The following is a 20,316-nucleotide window of genomic DNA, read 5'->3' as shown; positions in this document are numbered from 1 at the left end:
CGGTGCATGCCACGACGATCGGATTGGTGGTTTGAAGAACGGATCCACCGCGCTGCTCCACAAACGTTATAGCTTGCGCAATTGCACTTCTTGATGACATGCAAAACAAAATTACGGTGAAAGAAGCTGCTGTTGCAAACCACGTTCACACGCTCGCCGCCTCCTCTCCCTCACCCCGACGTGTCCTTTCCCCGACCTCCGTCCCCGACTATCGAGGCCCGACCTGGTGCCGCTCAAATACTCCCCTGACGGCCTGACATCGCCATTTGCCCACTGCGCTCTCAACTTGTGACGCCAGCCGTGACCACAACCTCGTGACATCAACTTCAAGCACCCTGACGTCATCAAGTAGTTGAACGGATACAGTAGTCGACTTGCACGCAGACCGATCACGGCCCTGCGTGCCTGTATGTTTGCTGTCCCTCTCTCTGCATAAGTCCTTACCAGTTGTTCCCATCACCTTGGCATACTCACTGGCAGCAGCTCCTTCGTGCCAACAGGCCCCCATGCCCCTTCGGGTCCAAATCCTTAAGCGCATGCCGCGTGGCCACACCTACAACCACCGGCAGCTGCCCGCATGCCCTCAAGAAACGCGCCTCGCAAGTGCTCGCAAAGCGCAGTCCGGTTACCGCCCCCCGCTCGCCTCTTATATCTGCGCAGTGCTGCCCCCCCCCCCACACACGCCACACACGCGAGACCCTTTCCCGCCCACACACGCACACAGACGCTACATTTCTACGTCGAGACCCTAGGGTGCGCGCTCCACCAACCACGCAGCGCCGTGCTTCCTTCGGCCGCTCGGGGCCCGATGTCGAAATGATGTCCACAGCACCACCGCCTCTCAACAATTCCCACATTCACACCGTGCAAACTCATGCCACCGCCGGTACGCCGCCGCCGCTGCCCTCCTCCCTGCCCTCCACCTGCTGCGCCCTGGCCTCCTGGTCCTGCGCCGCCAGCTGCTGCTGCGCCTGCTGCGCCGCCGCCGCCAGCTGCTGCAGGTCTGCCTCAATTTCGTCGACCACCTCCTCCATGGGCCGGTAGGTGTGCGCCTCCTCGTCATAGATCTGCAGCGCGAGGTGTGCGTGCGTGCGTATGTGTGTTGTGTTAAAAGTGTTTAAAAAAGGGTAAGCCGGTGAGGGTAAGGGGGGGATTGGCAGAGGATGCGTGTCGCAATCATGACCAGCCAGACCCCCCACGCACAGGTCTACATGCTACGCAGTGTCCGGGCAGCGTCCGTGCATGCGGCGCAATCTTATGCCAACTGCCTACCGCCACCACAGGCCGCCGTGCGCCCCTGCTGCCGTGCGTGCCCGCCCATACACCCACCCTCCCGCCCACGCACCTGCCACCTGGTGACGTGGTTGGTCAGCAGCTTGAGCGACATCGAGGCCTCGGTCAGGTACGGCCCCAGCCGCGCCGCCAGCACGGCATAGGCGGCGGGAGCCGACCACATCGGAAGGCCGGGCGCAACCGCCTGCAGGCACACACAGACAATGTACAAGCATTGGCGGATGCAACAGGGCAGTGCGGAGCTCACGACCAGGCGTGCGCATGTTCGCCCCGACCCCACAAAAAGCAGATTCTCCACACGCGTACGGCGTACACCACACAGCCATACGAGTGACGGCACATGCACCTGCACACGCGCACAATCGTCTCGCATGCAAAGTGTCGGCCCCTTGCCTTCCTTTGTCATTACAACGCACATCCAAAAATGTGTCCGTGTCTCTGATCACACGCGCGCGCTCACACAAGCGCACACACACGCCACGCCCCCCCCACCTGCGGCAGCATATAGTTGGCATTATTCAGCAGCACCTCCAGCGGCCGCGGCAGCCGCAGCGTCACAGTGCCCGCCACCGCGGCGCGGCCCGCGTCCCAGCCGTCGCCCTCGGCGCGCCAGGGGATGTGCGGCGCCGTGTGCGCCGTGAGCGACAGCACAGACAGCCAGAAATGGAACACCAGCCAGGGCGCCAGGTAACAGCTCACGAAGCCTGAGGGCGGGCGGGGGGGGGCGCATAAAGCATAGGTAAGCACTGGCAGGCGATGGCTGAGGCGAGAACCAATCCTAATCACTGGGTGGCGGTCGGGCGCAATGAGAGCGACCTCAGCGCCCCAATCCTCTCTCGCCTCCCTCGCCTCCCTCCCCTCCCTCTCCCTCTTCCTGCTCCCCTCCCCAGTCCGCCGCTCTCCACCCCACGCCCCTCGCCCTCACCTGACAGCCCGCCCGCCGACACGACGGCTGGCAGCACCAGGCCGGCGAAGGCCAGCGGCGCCGCCCAGCCGCTGAGCACCTCCACGTAGGAGGCGGGGTGGAAGTGGCGCAGGTCCAGTCCGTCCCAGGAGCGCAGCCAGTGGCCAACCTGCGCGCAGGGTGCGGGCGTGTGGGTGTGGGTGTGGATGCGAGTGCAGGTTCCTGGCAAGATGAGATAGGAGAAGGTGGTCGTGGGTTCAGGTGGGTGTCAGTTTCCTGGGGAGAGCAAGCGCTGCTATTGCTTCTGCGTCCACCGCTACCCCAAAGCCGAGCGCGGGGCCGCCGCCACCTACCGAGGCGAACAGCTTGATTGGCGTGGTGAGCACCAGCCGCGCCGCTGCCATGGCGGCGCCGCCACTGCCGCCGCTGCGCACCATCTCATCCGCCAGCTCCACCTTGGTCAGCGGGTGCCAGCCCCACACATCCTGGCGGATAGAAAGGAAGCGGGAGGCAGGCAGGACTGAGGGTTACATTCATGATTAATTAAGAAGTGAAGTCGTAGGCAGGTACAGTTGCAGAGTCGACGCGTGAGGGTCAGGGATACGCGTGTTCGGTAGAATGCAGGAGGAACTGCAGCATGTCAATTCCGGATCCAGTCATGGACGCTCTCGTGGGAACGCATACGACGTGCCGGGCCCGCCTTTCCAGCCTGTCAACCGCTGCCGCCCCGCCCTGCAATTTCCCCCTCCACTTCCCCTTATTATGCATCGTTGCCAGTCACGCGCTGCCGCCCACGCTGCCCCCAGGGTACACACAGCTCGGCCGCTAGCAAGCCCAACCCCCAAGTCCAGCCTTCTCGTTGGGCGCGCGCACGTGCACTCTCGCCCTCCCTTGGCCCCCTCCCGCCTCAAGTCTTCCCGCACCTGCCACAGCATGTTGGTGTGCAGCAGGTGGTGCAGGTGGTGCAGCCGCCAGGAGGGCAGCGAGTACAGCGCCGGAGCCATCAGCAGCGTGCCCAGGGCGGCCTGCAGGCCGGGCATCTGCGGGGCAGCGGGGGCGGGAGGGGCAGCGGCAGCGAGGGGCGGGGGCAGCGAGGCGGGTAAGCGGGATGCGCGGGCAACGAGGATACGGCGTCATGTACACATGATGCTGGGGACGGGTAAGTGCTGCGTCGAAAGCAAACAACGTTAGCCTTCACACCATATCAGCTTGCTATTCGGCGGCCCCACCTGCGGGATGAACCGCATCATGGCGCACTCGTGGGCCACCTTGAACAAGCCAGCATAGCCCGTGCCTGCAGGCCGAGGGGAAGGGACACGTGACACACGCAAAGCGCCTACGACGCACGCGAGTTGCGGCTCGGGGCCTCCGTCTGCCTCCGCCCCCCGCGGTACCTCTCCGGTACGCCGCTCTCGCTGCGGCACTGCAGTCCCCCCCCACACACACCGTGCACCTCCACTCGCCGCCCTGCAGTTGCCCCTTGCCTCCACCCCACCGTACCTCCCTCTTTCCCGTTCCTCCACAGCCCACACAAACCCGGCCCGCCCCACCCCTGCCCAGCCCTGCCCAGCTCAACCCAATCCAGCCCACACCAGCCCAGCCCAGCCCAGCCCCACAGCGCCACCCAACCCACCAATCAGTGCCGCGCACAGCGCCTGCTGCCACACCGGCGCAATGCTGTGCATGTACCACAGCCAGCCGTACCCAGCCGCCATGGCCGCAAGCGGCACCGCCACCGCCGCCACCGCGGCCCGGGCGTCGAAGGCGAACAGCGCCTGAGGCAGCAGCTGGCTGAACAGCGAGGGGTGCGAGCCGGGCGGGAAGTCCGCCCCCACGCGGCTGAAGCCCCACTCGTCGGCGTACACGTACTTCTGCGTTTCTGGCAGCCCGTCCAGAGAGGTGGATGCGGCGGCCGGCTCAGGCTCGGGAGCAGGGTCCGAGGCCGAGGCGGCGGTGGCGGAGGAGGTGGAGGCGGAGGCGGCTGCGCTGCTGCCGTTGTCACCGTTGCTGCTGCCGGGCGGGTGGTGGTTGCTCGGGGCCGCGGCAGCGGTTGCGGCGGCGGCGGCATCTGCCCCGTTCCCGCTTCCGGTGCTGCCGTTAGCTCCGCTGTCTGCAACACCGCTGCCGGAGCCGACGGCGGGAGTGCCAACAGCCGCTATCGGTGAGGCGCCCCGGCGGCGGCGCAGCCCTGCTGACGGCAGCGGCCGCCCCAGCCCCCGCACAGGCCCGCTCGTGCACACGGCGCTGCGGCTGCCGCTGCTGCTGCTGCTGCAGGCCGCCCCGCTGCTGGTCCTCCGGCTGGCGGCACCGAGCTCGCCCACACTGCCACTCGTGGAGGTTACTGGCTGCACAGCAGCCAACGGACTGGCGTGTGCGGACTGCGGCAGCCGCGTTGGCACACCCGCTCGCAAGAGCACCGCCGGTGAGCGGATGACGCCCCCCATGCAGGAAACTCGCGCCCCGCTGTGCAGCTGCGCTTGCCCCAGAGCAGTTGCAGCTAGGCGCCAGCAGGAGGAAGAGCTGGCTGAGGCAGCGGTACCGGCGGCACCGGATTCACGCTGCCCATTGCGAAGCTGCATAGCGGGGGCGCGAACCGTGGTGCGGAGCCGGGTGCCGGGCGCTACCAGAGAGGTGAAAGACGAGCATGAGGTGCTGGCTGCCATTTGCCGAGTAGTGTTCATGCTGCAATGGTTATGGCCTGCACATGTATCACCGCCAGGAGCGGGGAGGAGACGGTTCAAGCTGGCGCACGTAGGCGGTGGCCGCGACGGAAACAGTGCACCGCTCGCAGGACAAAGCAAGATCCGTTTGACGCCCGCGCGATGAAGCATTCTATAGGGCCTCTATCGTAAAGGCTTCTGCGATTGCTCTCCACCGTCAACAACGAGCTCACCCCTTGCGACAGAATGGAGCCGCCGCAGCGACCCAGAACTCCCAGTCAAGCGAGACCTTTTGGATCTAATTGCTTGTGGAAGTCAGTCCACAAGCTACGTGCCCGGTGATCCACGGAGACGAAGTCCAGCGACCAGGCCGCAGACGTCCGCTCAACCTGTGCACGTTGCCCCCATGAGCTTGTACAAAGTTACGCAGCCTATATAAACTAAGCTAGAAGCAATAAGGTGGCAACGACGGCCGGCGAGCGTCGCGGAACTCAAATTGACAAAGCGAGACACAAGTCTGATGAATTCGGCAGCGTCATACTAGTTACAGTGCCGTAAGTGGTATGAAGCGCCACTTGCGTGGTGCTCGCCGACCGGAATGGGCCGTTCCAACATGCAGGCGGCCCCCACGGGCGGCCCCCCTCACGACCCCATTCACCCCATGCTTTGCAGGGTTGCCCCCCCCCCCATCCCGCCATCTTCCAGACCCCCCGCCCCGCCCTGCATCCCATAACCCATAACCTATACTGCCATACCCCACATCGCAACCCCATCACACGGACCCCACACGCATAAACTCTGTCCGGACCAAGTAGGACCAACCTTTGGACCACCGGACCAACCTGTCCAAACCAACCAGGGGAAACCAACCTTCCATGGTCTTAACTGTTAGGTCCGACCGCCGCACACATTCCATTCCTTATTTTCATGTTGCATAAATGCCTTGGACACTGGCCGCCGCGTCGAGGCATGTACAGGCACGCCCGCATGTGTGAGTCAGGGCAAGAGTCAGGGGCGGCTTTTCGAGGGCTTCCTAGTTCTTAAGACGCACTTCCCATGTGCAGCAATTGATCCGGCAATGTCCTCTCCTGCCCCAGTGCCCTGCCCCCTGGCGTGGCGTCAGTACGCTGTCCATACATGGCAGAGAGTTGCACGCAGGCGGCAGGCCGAGCCGTAGCAGCAGCCCAAACACGTCACAGATAAACAGCCGCACTGATCACGCTGCTGGCAAACATATTCAGCTTGCCCGCTGGCAGCTCACTGTACACCAGCTCACTTGTCAGCCCACGCGCCGGCGCCGCTTTATGAGCAGCTGGCTAAGCGCTCTTGTGCAATTTGCTTTTCCCACTTAGAACCCTTTTCCCTGGGGTCTTGGTCCTGTGCTGCCAGGTGCTGCCAGCCTTGGAGTCCACATCCAAGATACGGCGGCTCTTGAGGACGACTTACTTGACTTGATTGTCCTACGGGAACACTTATGGCTGACAACTAAGCCGCATCATACAATTGAACAAGCTGTCTGGGATGTAGTCTGCATGGCAGCAACCTCGGCGATCGAATATGGTAGGAGATTGCTATATGCAGCCAGGAACGAGCAAGGAGTGATCGATGGGAACGCAGTAATGGCGCGCATCAAATCGCAAGTTATAGCAGACTTCTGGTCTAGGTTACAATCGTATGTGTGTCTTGGTGCCAAACCGAGGGGGTGGGACCGAGTCTCGCCAGGCCACCCTTGGATTGAGCGAAGAGCAGATGGAAGTATGAAGCTGAACAGACCACGAAGTGTCATAATGGAAGAGGAGGTGGAGTGATGGCACCTAGTAACATGTTCGGTATTGCGGGAGGAGCGTCCTATGGGAGCAAGCCTACTAGAGCTAGAGCAGGCCGACGGCGCTGCAGGCGGCACGCCCCTGGGGTCCAGAGCAGGGTGTTCGTTCTCCACGTCACTGGCTCGTGAACTGCGTCAGCAGGTCCCTCTTGTAACCAATGCAATCTGCCAGCCCCGTGGCCCTCGACAAGCCACCAAGTGGGGGCCCTTGCGCCTCCATGCCAGCCACTGGCGCGCCGCCTGCCCCCACGGCCTGCCCCCCAGCAGACGTGCTGGGGTGCATCGTGGCCTCTGTGATCCCACCTTGCGACTCTTCTGTCGGCAACACGATCTCTCTGTCCTTCAAAAAACATGACGCATTGGCGCCGCGCGCAACAAGATTATGCAAGCGGGGAGCGGGGGGAACACGCACACTCGGGTTGCTCATCCTACCTGATCCTACGTCACCCACGGGCCAAGTTCCACTAGCACTTTAGCGTCTAAGAGCTACTTTGCACGTTCCAAGCATGCGCTTCAAACACGATGGCTGGACGGTGGGCCAATTGAACACAGTCTTCAAGACCAGGGGGCCAGCATCAAGACGATTGGCCTGGCAACACTCTGCGAACGGGAACACTGACTAGATACAGGAAAGGGCATCCCAGTAGGTGTGGAAACATCAGCTATGGCTGGATGGTTTAATGATTTGGAAGGACACCGTTTCATTCATGTGTAACGTTTAGTCTTGGCGGCCAAGGCTTGCGCACGCGGGCAGGTTGTCTGGGCGCAGAAGCAGATGGCTACCAAGTAAACCTGATTTCCTTTGAAACCTTCCTTTGGAAGGCGCCCTGGAAGAGTTACGGCGATGGGAGGGGCACGATGGGGAAGCTGGGCAGCACCGCACCAGCCTGAAAACAGAATGTACGCTAAATTACACTACGTTTACATGTGACATCACGAGCGCGTGTCTTAGATACATTGTTGAGTGCAGAACACGAACCGTCTGCCGCGACGCTGACGCGCACGGTTAATTTCTGCTCCATTATAGAAATTGCAAGAGATGAAGCACATATCAAGATACACCCCATTGCCCCCGAGATTAGCGCTTTCGACCACCCGTTGAGGGACTTGCTTCCGGCCAGCTCTCGCGGCAGCTTCGGTCTCAGCGTCAGCCCAGACAGCAGCACTGGTCCATACAAAGCATTACTTTGTATTGTTTGGACCAGCAAGTGAAGCTGAAATGGGGTACGTGTGGAAGGCACTGCGCAAGCGGAGCGATTCGTCGTCCTGCTTGCTTTAGGGATAGGGAGAAGCCATTGTGGTGACCGCTTTACTAATCAATCTTCGCTTGTGCATGACAGCTCGGTGCATGTGCGCTGCAGCCAGCGCGATAACGCTCGGACTGATAACCTAATAGAAAGTTGTGCATGTGTGTCCGCGTGTCCCGCTTTGCACATTGCAGCCGCGGGCTGAACTGGGGCGTTTTCAATTCCTGGTGGCGAGAGCACCTCGCCAAGCACGGGGAGCGGCCCAAAGCGGAGGACCTGAAAAGGTGAGCGGTTTTCAGTTGCGATGGAGAAGCTGGAACGTGCAGGAGAGCAGAAACACCCGTTGCGTGCAGCACCCACTCGCGCTTGCGTGACGTGTCCCATTACCTGAAGGTTTGCGAGAAACCACCTATACGGGCCGCCTGTCGGGCGTGTTGTTGTGCGTGTGTCCTGACCGACCTGAGTCCAGCCAAGCAGCCCCAGCAGCCCCAGCTCCAGATTAGCTGACGCCTCGATACACCTCCAGTACCGGAGGCCGGAGCGCTTCATACAGCACCCTGCCCAGGCTCTTTTGCACAGCATGTTTGGACACATGGCATGCATGCACACGCCCTTACTGTGCGGCAGATGGTATACCGAGGAATCACGTCGCGCCTGTCACACTCCCACGTGCTGCACCTAGCGCCCCTAGCACACGCGCACACAACCCGCCAGTGCTTCGTCCTATGCTAAGTAACAGTAACAGCACGCCCCGCCCCGTCTACGCACACGCACGCCACGCCTTCCCATCACGGCCTGTCACACTCCCACGCGCTGCACCTAGCGTCCCTAGCACACACCCGCACACAACCCGCCAGCGCTGCGTCCAGTGGTTACGGTAGCACCAGTAACAGCACGGGCGCCCCCTCCACGCACATGCACGCCGCGCCTTCCCACGTGCCGCATCTAGCACCCTTATTTGTATGGCCCATCTGCTGTGCGACCACAACTGTGCGAGACACACACCCGCCCACCCGCCGCCGCAGATGGTACACCGAGGAATCACGTCGGGCCTTCCCTTCGGACCCGCCCACGTACACAATGATTCGCAACCACGCGAAGGGGCTGCGGGACATCGCCGCAGTCAAGCACTATTTCCGAGACTACCGGGCGCGCAAGCGGAGGGTGAGACCAAACATGCAGAACAGGTCGTGGGGGGACTGGCCGCATGGGGGGGGGAGGCAGGGGTTCGGGGCTAGGGTTTTGGAGCGCGGCCGCCGCTGCGGGACAGAGACTTGTGCGGAAAAGATGCTAGCTTTGTTAGGCGCGCGACCAGGGTGCACGCAAGGCTGCCAGGTGCGCCGCAACCTGCTGGTCCGATGCCGATGTCCATCCAAGCGTCCGTCGTGAGCTTTATGTCTATGCCGCACTCAACCGTCCTGGCCCCACCGCCCCTACCATTCATTAACCATCCCCAGGCGTTCGCGGACCTGGAGGGCTTGCCCACCAGCAAGCCACTGCAAACCGGTGAGCCAGGCGCAGCAGGCGAAGGTGGCAGTGGCAGCGGCAGTGGTGATGACGCAACTGGCAACGCGGGAGGGGCAAGCCCCGCCGTGCGTGCACAGCACCCGGCGAGCGCGCAGCGGCCCCGGCGGCGGCAGGCTTGTGGTGGAGGAGGTGGCCGGGGCGGCGGCGGGCGCGGCCGTGGAAGCAGCTGCAGCGGCGATACGACCGAGGTGGACACAGAGGAGGAAGAAGGCGGTGAGGACGGCATGTCATGTTCGTCGGATGAGGACTGGTCCAGTGAGGGCGGCCCCAAGCGGCGGCGGCAGCAGCAGCAGCAGCAGCAGCAGCGCCGGCGCGCTCCGCGACAGGCGGCTGCCGCCCTTGCACCGTGGAGCGCGACTGCTGTGGAGCAGGCAGGGCGGACGGTAGACACAGACCTGGCCTTCGGCAGCGGCGGGCGCGGAGGGGCGCAGGCTCCCTGGGCCCCTGAGCAGGGACTTACGCTCTCCGTAGCTCGAGACACGGCCTGTGGCCCGCCGGCAAGCCCCTCCCACCAGCCCCCCTACCACCAGTACCAACCGGACGGGGACGTCGGGGACGTGGGGTTAGAGGACCTGCCCACTGTCACGGTGCGTGTCACTAGCGGCGGTCGCGGAGCCGCCGGCGCGCTGTCGCATGCCGGGAAGCAGGCGTGTGGCGACTGCGACGACGCCATGGACGCAGCGGCCGGAGCGACGGTCCAGTGCAAGCGGGAGCCTGACGCATGCGGGGAGGAGGCAGGCACGCCCACCAAGCGCCTGGCCATGGGGCGCGGCACGCCACGGTCGTCCTTCGCGCCCTTCTTAGCTCGCATCCACGCCCTGCCACCCGCGTCGGCGCGCCCACGAGCCACGGCTACGGCTGCAGCGTCGGAGCCGCCTGCCGCGAATCCTTCCAGCATGGCACGTGGTGGCCCCTTTTCCGCAGCGGCCGCAGCGGCACTTGCCGGTGCGGCGTTGAAGGGAGCCGCGCCGGCTGGCGGCGCCGCTGCAGTTGCGGGCACTGCTGCCGCCGCCGCTGGAGGTCATCACGAGGAGGGGTTGTTCATGGGGCTTCACGGCGTCGGCGGCACGCCAGCCGGCGGCGCTGGCAGCCTCGGCCTGCGCGAGTTCACGGGTAGCGTGTCCATTGGTGGTGGCAACGGCGGCGGCTGCAGAGGCCGTGGCTGCGTCACGAGCGGCTCGTTAGCGCTGACCGTGGCTGCAGCGGAGGGAGGGGCGCCAGGCAACGGCGCTGGAGGCAGCTCCAGCGGCGCAGGCGCCAGCGGAGGTGGAGGCGTTGTTTCGCCGTCAGGCGGCGGCAGCCGCGGCGGGAGCTTGACCTCACAGCAGCAGCAGCAGCAGCAGCAGCAGCAGCAGCAGCAGCAGCAGCAGCAGCAGCAGCAGCAGCAGCGGCAGCAGCAGCAGGTCTGGACGCCGTTCGCCATCACAGTGCCGGGCGCCGCGTCCGTCACGGCGCCTGTGGGCAGCTTCGGCCGCGGGACGGGGCCGCGGCAGAGCACCAACAATAATGGGGCGATGGGCACCGAACCCGCTGCCGCTGCAGCCGCTGACGCTGCAGCAGCCTCTGCAGCTGGTACCGGAGCCACCCCAGCACGTGATGTGGATACGGCGGCGCCATCGTCTGACGGCGCACCGGAGGCCACGGAGGCAGCGGCGGCGGCCAAGCCGCAAGCAAAGCACTCTGTTTGCGGCGAGGCGGCGGTGGCGGCGGCTCCGGTGGTGACGCCCGCCGACGCGCCTTCCAACGACTCTGACGCTACACGCCTTGAGCTGGTGCTTGGAGGCTCAGACGAAGCTCATGCCGCGGCGGCAGGCGCTGCTACAGCCAACTCGCAGCCTGGGGCTGACCAAGGCCGTACACCTGCAGCTGCATCGCTGCTGGGTCTGCACCACCTCGAAGATGGCTCGGGCTCCGGGACGGCGCGTGCCGCCAGCGGCACCTTTGCCACGCTTGCCACGCTGCCCCCTTCGCCTGCGCTGCATCACCCGCCGCCGCCGGGCGGGTACCCTCGCGCAGATAGCCCAGCCGGCGCCGCGGCGCGCCGCGGTGCCGGGCCTTGGCTCCACCACCCCGCCCACCATGCGCACCTGCTGTCGCTGGCCGCCGCCGGCCGGGCCGAATCCAGCCCCCTTTCACATGCATCGCCCCGCGCCCATCTGCAGCTCCAGCTACAGCACGGCGGCCTCGACAACAGCGGTGGCTGCCATGGTGGCAGCGGCAGTGCAGGTGTAGCGGCGGCGATGGCAGCGGGATCGGGGCCGGGCAGTCCAGCCGCCTGGCCGCCGGCGCACCTGGCGGCCTGTGGGCGGCAGATGTCACTGCCGAACCTGCCCCACCTTGGTGAGGGCGCGCTCCCCGGCAGCTCACACGCCAGCGCCGTAGCATCTCCTGCGCTCCGCGCGCCGCCGGCGCTGCACCCCAGCACGCAAACTGCGGCTGCGCCTGTGGGCCCGCCGCCAGTCACCACTGGTTTTGCGCCCAGCAAGAACCTCCGCAATGCCGGCCCCGTCAGCGCGTCGGCATCGGCCGCAGTTGGCGGCGGCAGTCCGTCCAGCCCCAGCGGCGGCGCCAGCCCGGCAGCACTGCGGCCGCCGCCCGTGACATCCCTGACGCGCGGAGTTGCGACGCCGCCGCCTGGCGGCAGCGGATGTCTGCCTAATGCCATGGGCGTGGCAGCAGGCGCGGGCCCGATGCCGCTTCAGGAGGACCACTCGCCTAGCCCGCGTCCGGGAGCATACCCGGATTGGGCAACGGCTGGTGCCGCCGCCGCGGAGCCAAATCCGTCGACCAGCAACACAAGCGCGGATGGAGACGCCGCGGCTCCGCCGCCGCAGCCGCCGGGCTGGGGACCTAGGCCCGGCCCGCCCTTCGTTCGCGCGCGGTGGTACCCACACGGCCATCCCAACCCGCACCACCCGGGTGGATGGTACCCCTACCCGTACCCCTATCCGCCGCACCTGAGCCCGCACCATCCCTACCCGGGAGCGGCGGGCTCGCCGCCTGGCGCTGCCGCCTCGCGGCCCGCCGGCATGCCGCCGTACCCGTACCTCGGCCCGTACGGCCCAGTGCGGCGGCGCTACACGTCCGCGCCCTCCCAGCCCTTCCCCCACTTGCAGCACCCCCAGCATTTCTATGCCACGCCGCCTGGCGCCGGCGGCGCAACGGCGGGGGCGCCCGGCCCAAGCCGCTTGGCAGGCGGTGCGCGCGGCCCTGATGGCAGCCGCGCCGCGGCGCTTGAGCTGCTCGCGGCGGACCCGTGGATGGCTCAGGGTTATGAGGACGTGCGGCCGGCAGGCATGGCGTCCGCAGCGGCTGCAGATGCAGGCGCAGCTGAAGGTTGTGGAGGCGCCAGCGCCAGCACCAGCAGTGCTGATGCCGACCCTGGCGCCGCGGGCGGCGCCGGTGGGCGCTTGCTGCCGCTGCCGCTGCCGCTGCCAGCAGGCGCCGACCGGGCCGCATCACCCCACCCGGCCGCTGTGCCGCACGGCGCGCATGCCCCTACCTGGCCGCCTCCGTCCAGTGCAGCAGCCCACAACTACTATCGCCCCTACGCTCGGCAGTCCACTGCTGACACATACGGCTTTGGCAACGAGTACGCTGGGGCTGCAACCGCCGCCGCCGCCGCCGGTGGAATCGGTGGAATGGGTGGCGCGCCACGGACCTCCAATGGTGCCGGCAGCGGCCAGGGCAGTGGCGGTGGGGGGCTGGATGACCTGTGGGGCATGTGTGATGACCAAATGATGTCGCACGTGCTGGACATGTTCGATAACAACGAATTCCCGCCACACGCCAGCCATCTCACCCACCCCGCCCAGCACAACCCTTTCGGATCCGGCAACGCTGGCGGTGGTGGGCTGCCGCAGCCGCAGTCCGCGCCGCACATGCCGCAGCCGCACTCGTCGCGGCTGACAGCTGTCGGCGCTGTTGGGTCCGGTGCGGCGGCTGCTGGTACGGCACCGGCCGGCGCCTGGCAGGTCGCGGGGCCGGCGGGGATGTGGCCGGCTGCTGTGGCGCCTGGTGGCGGCGGCCTGCCGTACTACTGCACGACTGCAGATGCGACCAGTAGCGGCGGCGCGCCTCCCCATCATGCGCCTCATTAGAATGCCAAGTGCGCGATGCGTGCAGCGGCGGCTGGGCCGCGGCTGGGCCGCAATGCGCCGTTACAGCGTAGGCAAGGGGTATAGGCACGGTAGGTAACTAAAGTGATTGAAGACATAGCAGGTTGCGTGTGTGTGATGCCGCTGACGACCAGATGGTGGTTGCTGCGCCTCACTTGATTCATATGCAGTAGTTGCGAAGGGAAATGTGCAGGCGGACATGACGTGTGCGAATGTGTGTACGCAGTCATTGAGCGGTGAGGAACGACAGTGTGCATTTGCGGCGGGCAGTTGTTGGTTATATCCCGAAAAGCCGCGCTGAGAAGCCACGGACTTTTTGTTGTTGTTTACCGTAGTTATGAAGTTCAGTTGCATCTCTTTGTACTCTACTGCTGGCAAGTCTTACTCTTCCTTCCTCTAGTTCGTTGTCTTCCTTAAGCTCTAGTGTAGTACCTGGCAGTTCCAAATTGAGCATCCGCATATCTGCACCCGTGTCATTTCCCCCGCCTACCCCCGCTGGCTGATGGGTATCTCGTGGATACGCTGCTGTGATCTGAGGGAAACATTGATGGTAGGAGGTGGCATTCTTATGGAACAACGCAGGTGCAACCCCTACTGGGGTTACTGGATACTTGGAGCAAGTGATCACTTCCGTGTATCGCGTCTGTGCTTTGGTACTGACAGGGCAGGATGTGCGTGTTGATCAACAGCAGCAAAACGAAGCCCGCCCAGACAGCGCCGGAGTTATGTGTGTGATTGTGCTGCTGGCTGGAGTGTTGCTGGTGGGCGGCACTAAAAGATCCTTTCTGTAACTTATGCAGCACCAGCTTACGCCCCGCCCTTCCGCTACCCCTCCAGGCTGCGTACTGATCCCGTTATAGAGTCACAGTCGCCCACGTAAACGAGGTCGTGGTGCAAAACACCTTCGGTCCTGCGCCGTGCGTTCCGTAAGTGTGCGTGCCGCCACGCCAGCCACAGAACGAGAGATCTCGCATTCGCCCAGGTGGCTTCATCCCATGGTTTGGCCCGGGCTGCACGGTTACTTCCACGCCCAGCGGCTGCGGGGGGATCGACCACAGGCACTGCTTGCTGCGGCCCCGCCCCTGGCCCCGCACACAACTGCGGTGTCCGGTGGACGGCACGGTGGACGGTGGCCCAGCCTTGGCCATGCACAGGATAGGTTCTGAATAATTCATCATGCCGCCGCTGAGGAGGGGCGTTGCTGGTGACTGTCAGACATTTGTGCTGCTGGTCGAGCGGGATTCGATGGGCTAGTACCAATTGGCTAAGGGAGGGAGGCCGGGGAGTGGCAGGGCCGCCAGGCCCGGTGGCCCCAGCTTACGTGTGGCATAAAACCAAGGCTTGGTAGCCACACTACACAATGCTAATGTGCTAACTCCCGCGTAAGACTCACTGGAGAGCCAAAATGGGAAGAAACCACTTGTTCATACCTCGCATCGCAGCCCTGGTGATTGCGGTTGCCGCGCTTTTCTCGGCGAGCTCGCTGGCGCTGGCAAAGCTTCTACCGCTTGTCCCGTAAGTTATTATGTTGCATCTATACCGACAATACAGACCCGGTGACGCGAGCAGGGGTTTTACTTCTTGTGCACCATACCCTACACCTTGCCCTGCACCATGCCGGGCGCCATGTTCGTGGCCGCAGGGCCGACTCCTTCGCCACGCTCTATGACCCGCCTACATACGAGGAGAAGCTAAGGCAAACAACGCTGCTTGGCGAGTTGGGCTCGAGTTTTGACGGCATACGGTGCGTGGCATTTTGCCACACGCACCCTTCGCTTCGCAGGCTGATTTCAGGCCTCCGCGCAGCTACAGCCAAGCGCACCTTCTCCGCATCACAAGTTCACAACACGCCGCACAAACCGCGCCCGCACGGGGCCTGACCTCGGGCCTTGCTGACTACCTGCTGGCACGCACGCCTGCAGGTTCCTGATCCAGAAGGGCGACACGCTCGTGCCCTCGCTCTCCTCGCTGCTGGCCTCGCTCCCCGCCCACCTGACCGTGGAGCCCGGCCTCTCCAACCTGGCCCTCGCCACCCAGGCCTACCTGGCGCTGTACGGCGGCCCCAGCCAGGCCCTGTGGGCAATTACCCAAGTCGGGTACGTGTGCGCCTGAGGGCTGAGGCCTGAGGGCCGCTGCGGGGACCTGCCCTCATCGGGATTGTCCGCCACACCAGCCTGCTGTTGGCAGCCCGTGGGATGGACCCATCACACGAGTTGGGCTCGGGCGCACATATATGCCACATGCAACCCACAATTGATACGCGTTTCCTTCCCTGCCGGTGCCATCGGACACGCTCATGTGCAGCCGCTTTGTGCCGCTCAACTCCTTCTACCACCTGGCCATCCCCTTCCTGGCCAACGGCGGCCAGACGCCCATCGTGAGTGGCGTGCGCGCGGGGAAGTGAGGCACGGGCATCGCAAGTACACTGAATCAATGAAACGCTCACCAGCATGTGCACACAATGTGGCCTCACGCACCCACCCCCCCAGTTAGGCTTGATTGGTTTCGTTTGGGCTGGTACTACAACGCGATTGTCTTGCTTTGGGTTTTGGAACGACCACCCCCGCTTGCACCACGCATAGGGCAACGGTGTGTCGCTCTACTCCTACTCGGCATACACGCTGGTGAACGGCCCTCTGCTGTTGGAGGTGCCGCCTTACAACGGTGGGTGGGGGCGGGTGTGCGTGTGCGACTGGACGGCACGCTTTGAACTGCTGTCGGCGCCTGCTGTACGAGTTGCCGTGGGGGCTCCCAGCCCCTTCCCCCGTGTGCCGCGTCTAATCAAACATCTGCCCTTTCTCTACCCTGTGTGCTGCAGGCGGCTACTGGCTCATTCCCTTCTATGACGGTGAGCGAGTGTGGTCCTCTCTCTCCCTCCCTCTCCCTCCCTCCGTGTGTGTTTCCTTGTAGCACTAAAAGTACGCAATTTCCGCGCGTGCCTTGCTTGCCACCCCAGCAACTGGCTGCCGCATCCCCTCCCCTGCTTTCCTACCTCCGCCGCAGTGTACGGCCTGACGTACCACGTGCTGGGCAGCACCCACGGCAACAACGGCGGCGGCAAGTGGCTGCTCGCGCACAAGGACTGGGAGTGGGCCGGCGAGGAGCCACTCCCAGAGGTGAGGCGCCGGGTAGTAAAACAAACATTAAAAGCAGGGGCTTAAGCATAGGCACTGCCTGTAAACCAATTAACCATGCCTCACACCCTAATGACTCGTGCACGAACCTGCTGCTGCATCTCCATTCGCTGCCTCACAGGACCTGACCGGCATCATCCGCTCGCCCACACTGGAGGGCAACATCCTGGGCCGCACCTCCTTCAACGGCACCGGCGCCGCGCAGTGGAACCTGGCCTGGGCCCTGGGCCCCTGGGCGCCCGCCGCCCGCCCCGACCCCGTGTCGCTGCCGCCCGTGGGCCTGGGCTGGGGCTACCCCGACCAGCGGCCCGAGGCGCTGTGGGCGGTGAACGCGGCGGACCCCCTGGCCTTCTGGAGGGTAAGCATGGGCACCAGTAGGGCAGGGGTGCGCGACTGCGGCTGCGGACAGTAGTGCGTGTCCAATTGGATGGTGGTTTGCAGCCATGGGTTGCCCACTCGCAGTATGCGATGGGGCATGGCAAAGGAAGCTCTCGCTCACGGTGTGTTACTCCAAGAACATTTGGCAATGTATGGCCACCCTTGCGGGTTCGCCTTTACCGCGGACGCCCCGCTCACACACCCTCCCCTCGACCTCTCCTCTGCTTATACACGCACACACATACAGCTCGCGGGCGACATCTACCGGCGCAACGGCGGCCCCAGCGTGCCCACCCCCCTGGTCAGGCAGCTGCCCCGCCTGGGCATCCTGCCCGACTACGGCTTCGTGCCGTACGGCCTCAACGCCAACGTCACTGACGCGCTGGCGGTGAGCACGTGGCTAGTCCCGTACGCCACGCATGCATGCAGACCTGTGCGTGCGCCGTGGCATGCGCCCTGCCCATCCGCCTACCCGACCAGCCCCCCATCCGCGTGTCCTACCTACCACTTTCTTGTTGTGGGTGGTGAGCACTTTCCTGCCCACCCACCACCCACCTGCCGTCCCCACCCCACCGCAGCTTGCCCCGCTGCTGGCCAACCGCATCCTGGTCGCCAAGTACACCTTCCTGGGCTCCCCCGCCACCAACTACTGGCGGCTGCCGGTGTACGACGGCGACTGGGGCAATGACTACGTGCTGGGGGCCGCCATCATGAAGGGGTTTTGGATCAGCAACTTCCTCAAAGACGCAGGTGGGGGATGCGCATGCGCTGATGGGCGAGGTTGCGTGTTGAGCAGCTGAGGACTGGGGCACGCCGCTGCTGGTCGCGAGCCGTGCACGTGTGTGCATGCACATGCACATGCACATGCACATGCAAATGTAGGCATGGGACCGTGCCCGCCTGGGCACAACTCAGGTCTTATGCTGCTGACCCATACCGTACATCTGCCGACACCAATGCGGTACCACAACATATACATGTCACCCACTTCCGCCTTGCTTTGTGCCCGCTCGTCTCCTCCCCTGCCTAACTGCCGCCCCACCCCTCACCTCGCCTCATCCCGCAGCCTACTACTACCTGTATGTTGACTCGTCCGCCCAGCCCTTCAACGGCAGTGCCGACTACACCATCACCTTTCCCTCCACCCCGCCCGCCACCTCCGAGGCCTTCTGGTCGCTGCAGGCCCTGGACCTGGACGAGTGAGTGATGCGCGTGTGGTGCCCGCAGTGTGCGAGAGTGTGAGGCATGGGGCACGTGATTGAGTGCCGTAGGTTTAGTGAAAAGCAAGACCCCACACAGGACGAGCTACTCAAGTCCGCCCGTTCCGTCGAGCGTTTCAACCTTTTATTTATATTCAAAACGCGGCGGCTTGCGGTTATGGCCGCCGTACATTTTGTGTGTGTGTGTGTGTGTGTGTGTGTGTGTGTGTGTGTGTGTTGTGTGTATGTTGGTGCCTGTTGCTCTGTGGTAGTGGTTGCACCCGTTTCCCTCCCCTTGATTGTTGCACCCCGCTTGCCCATTCCCCAATGCTATCCCGCCCCACCCCAGGTGGACGCTCGTGTTCGGGCCCAACCTGCTCAACATTGTGAGTTGAGTGCGATGTTGGCCAGATCGCATGCTCTGTGGCGCGAGCTGCTGCAGGCCTGGGGCAGCACCTTGGGGGCGGATGGGCGGACAACCCTGGCTGTCTTGATGGTGCCGCCACTGCCTATGCAACCAGAACACGGGCGTGCAATGAACGCGCCGCTGTCCGTTCATTCACAAACCCTGCAACACTGCCCCCCTCCAAACATGCACAGGCTCTCAGCAGCGCCACACCCGGGCTTTATATCGCGCCCAACGGCTCCATTCCCATCCGCATCTCGCCGCGCGACCCGCCCGCAAACACCACCGCCGCCAGCCGCGGCTGGAACTGTGAGAGCACGGGACACGTCGTTATGACGTCTGAATCCAGTATTGACCGCGCCCGCACGTGGCTTGTGTGTGGACACGAATCTGCATGGGACCTGCAACTGCAGTTGGCATGCGCACGAACACCTGCCTTGTCAGCTGTGCAGCTCACCCTCCTCCCTCTTGCCCTCCTGCCGCAACCCCGTGCTATGCCGCTGCCCTCAGGGGTCAAGGCCTACCCCGGCCACTACCACCTGCTGTTGCGTGTGTACGCGGGAGACGCGTCCGTGCAGTCCAACACCTACGTCCCGCCGCCCGTATCCAAGCTGCTTCCCGCCACGCCCGCGGCCTCCAGCCCCGCCCCAACGCCCGCCTCTGTGCCCGCTACCGGCCCCAGCCTTGCTCAGCCGGCGCCGTCCAACAGCACATCGGGCCCCTCTCCGGCCCCGTCCGCCTAAGTGTGCCGTACAGGGCGCCCACGACGGCATGTTGGCAACGTGATTCTACACAGGCAGAGTCCCTGGCAACATGAACTGTGAACTGTGCGTTGGCTTTTGGTCACCTTGGCTCTTGCGCCGCATGCTATCACAGTGCAACCGCGAGTACCTCCATACAGAATGCACACCATGATATGTACTTCTAGACATGTACCATATGCACATACTCTCATTCTGTTCATTGTTTGTTGATCGTTGGCCACCGCAAACGGGGCTGCTTGTTGCGTGTCGTAACTGCCTAACTGGGAACTTTGGTGTTGTTGACAAGCACATGTTGGTATGGTGCGTGTGGGACGGCGACGGTGCAATGCGGCTGAGGTAATGCGGAGAAGTCTGCGCTGCCCGACGATGTGCTATATCTCGTGCCAGAAGCCTGGAGGCCGGGTAAAAGGGTTTAAGAGACGCGTGCTTCTGGCGGTAGCCGGGACTGTAGCACGAGGTGGCGGCTTCCATCAACGGAGGCAAATATGTCTCGGCCCTTTAACCGTGTCGAGGACTTGAGGCACTCGCGTGCCCTTGGGGGTTGACATCGTCTGTGCGGGCTGTGCTGTAGCATGAGACCCACAATGCTCTGTTGCGGAATGGGGCCAGGTCCTCTCAACCACCCATGACCACACAGCACCACATGCGTGCAGCCGCCGTGTACCTCACCCGTTCCCCATGCAGTTCAAGGATTGAAAGGAGTAGGGAACATGCCGCAACGCCCACGCGTATCAAGTGGCGCAAACAAGATGCTGAAGAACGCTGAGTCGGTTCCGCGCTCCGCTCTCCCAGCTCGTTAGCGCTTGTGTGCTAAATGCGCTGTCGTGTGCCCTTGACAGCTGGCACTGGCGCTCCACGCCC

General features: G+C 64.1%; 3 protein-coding genes across 3 annotated transcripts; 2 read left to right on the top strand and 1 right to left on the bottom strand.

Annotated features, from left to right (window-relative positions):
* Window positions 1-26: 26 nt before the first annotated feature.
* On the bottom strand, window positions 27-5,380 carry CHLRE_06g288650v5 (uncharacterized protein). The gene is made up of 9 exons (XM_043063383.1): window positions 5,091-5,380; window positions 3,831-4,895; window positions 3,427-3,491; window positions 3,121-3,237; window positions 2,551-2,682; window positions 2,219-2,366; window positions 1,786-1,997; window positions 1,346-1,477; window positions 27-1,067 (listed from the first exon to the last, which is right to left on the bottom strand). Exons 2-9 carry the CDS (start codon window positions 4,876-4,878, stop codon window positions 873-875), a joined length of 2,049 nt encoding a protein of 682 aa, XP_042924089.1. The 5' UTR covers window positions 4,879-4,895; window positions 5,091-5,380; the 3' UTR covers window positions 27-872.
* Window positions 5,381-7,608: 2,228 nt separating this feature from the next.
* On the top strand, window positions 7,609-14,377 carry CHLRE_06g288600v5 (uncharacterized protein). Its single transcript, XM_043063382.1, has 4 exons — window positions 7,609-7,906; window positions 8,124-8,213; window positions 8,955-9,093; window positions 9,387-14,377. The coding sequence occupies exons 1-4, from the start codon at window positions 7,902-7,904 to the stop codon at window positions 13,554-13,556; spliced, it is 4,404 nt and encodes a 1,467-aa protein (XP_042924088.1). The 5' UTR covers window positions 7,609-7,901; the 3' UTR covers window positions 13,557-14,377.
* Window positions 14,378-14,948: 571 nt separating this feature from the next.
* CHLRE_06g288550v5 (uncharacterized protein) lies at window positions 14,949-20,164 on the top strand. Its single transcript, XM_001695457.2, has 14 exons — window positions 14,949-15,089; window positions 15,217-15,318; window positions 15,497-15,670; window positions 15,879-15,951; window positions 16,157-16,238; window positions 16,393-16,422; window positions 16,578-16,690; window positions 16,830-17,066; window positions 17,334-17,474; window positions 17,665-17,836; window positions 18,153-18,285; window positions 18,635-18,671; window positions 18,886-19,000; window positions 19,202-20,164. The coding sequence occupies exons 1-14, from the start codon at window positions 14,980-14,982 to the stop codon at window positions 19,432-19,434; spliced, it is 1,752 nt and encodes a 583-aa protein (XP_001695509.1). The 5' UTR covers window positions 14,949-14,979; the 3' UTR covers window positions 19,435-20,164.
* The last annotated feature ends 152 nt before the right edge of the window (window positions 20,165-20,316 follow it).

The sequence above is a fragment of the Chlamydomonas reinhardtii genome, chromosome 6, assembly GCF_000002595.2.
Source record: "Chlamydomonas reinhardtii strain CC-503 cw92 mt+ chromosome 6, whole genome shotgun sequence".
Taxonomy (NCBI): Eukaryota; Viridiplantae; Chlorophyta; class Chlorophyceae; order Chlamydomonadales; family Chlamydomonadaceae; genus Chlamydomonas; species Chlamydomonas reinhardtii.
This window is presented reverse-complemented; position numbering and strand designations above follow the sequence as displayed.

What these genes read in the sequence shown, in the direction of transcription:
- CHLRE_06g288650v5 (XM_043063383.1), bottom strand. Translation starts at nt 4,878, where the DNA reads ATGAACACTACTCGGCAAATGGCAGCCAGCACCTCATGCTCGTCTTTC. An exon ending in GCTGTGCGCGGCACTGATTG is followed by an intron (nt 3,492 to 3,830) that starts GTGGGTTGGGTG and finishes CTCGGCCTGCAG; the next exon opens with GCACGGGCTATGCTGGCTTG. An exon ending in ACACCAACATGCTGTGGCAG is followed by an intron (nt 2,683 to 3,120) that starts GTGCGGGAAGAC and finishes TCTATCCGCCAG; the next exon opens with GATGTGTGGGGCTGGCACCC.
- CHLRE_06g288600v5 (XM_043063382.1), top strand. An exon ending in AAAGCGGAGGACCTGAAAAG is followed by an intron (nt 8,214 to 8,954) that starts GTGAGCGGTTTT and finishes CCGCCGCCGCAG; the next exon opens with ATGGTACACCGAGGAATCAC. An exon ending in ACCGGGCGCGCAAGCGGAGG is followed by an intron (nt 9,094 to 9,386) that starts GTGAGACCAAAC and finishes AACCATCCCCAG; the next exon opens with GCGTTCGCGGACCTGGAGGG.
- CHLRE_06g288550v5 (XM_001695457.2), top strand. Translation starts at nt 14,980, where the DNA reads ATGGGAAGAAACCACTTGTTCATACCTCGCATCGCAGCCCTGGTGATT. An exon ending in TCGAGTTTTGACGGCATACG is followed by an intron (nt 15,319 to 15,496) that starts GTGCGTGGCATT and finishes GCACGCCTGCAG; the next exon opens with GTTCCTGATCCAGAAGGGCG. An exon ending in TGGGCAATTACCCAAGTCGG is followed by an intron (nt 15,671 to 15,878) that starts GTACGTGTGCGC and finishes GCTCATGTGCAG; the next exon opens with CCGCTTTGTGCCGCTCAACT.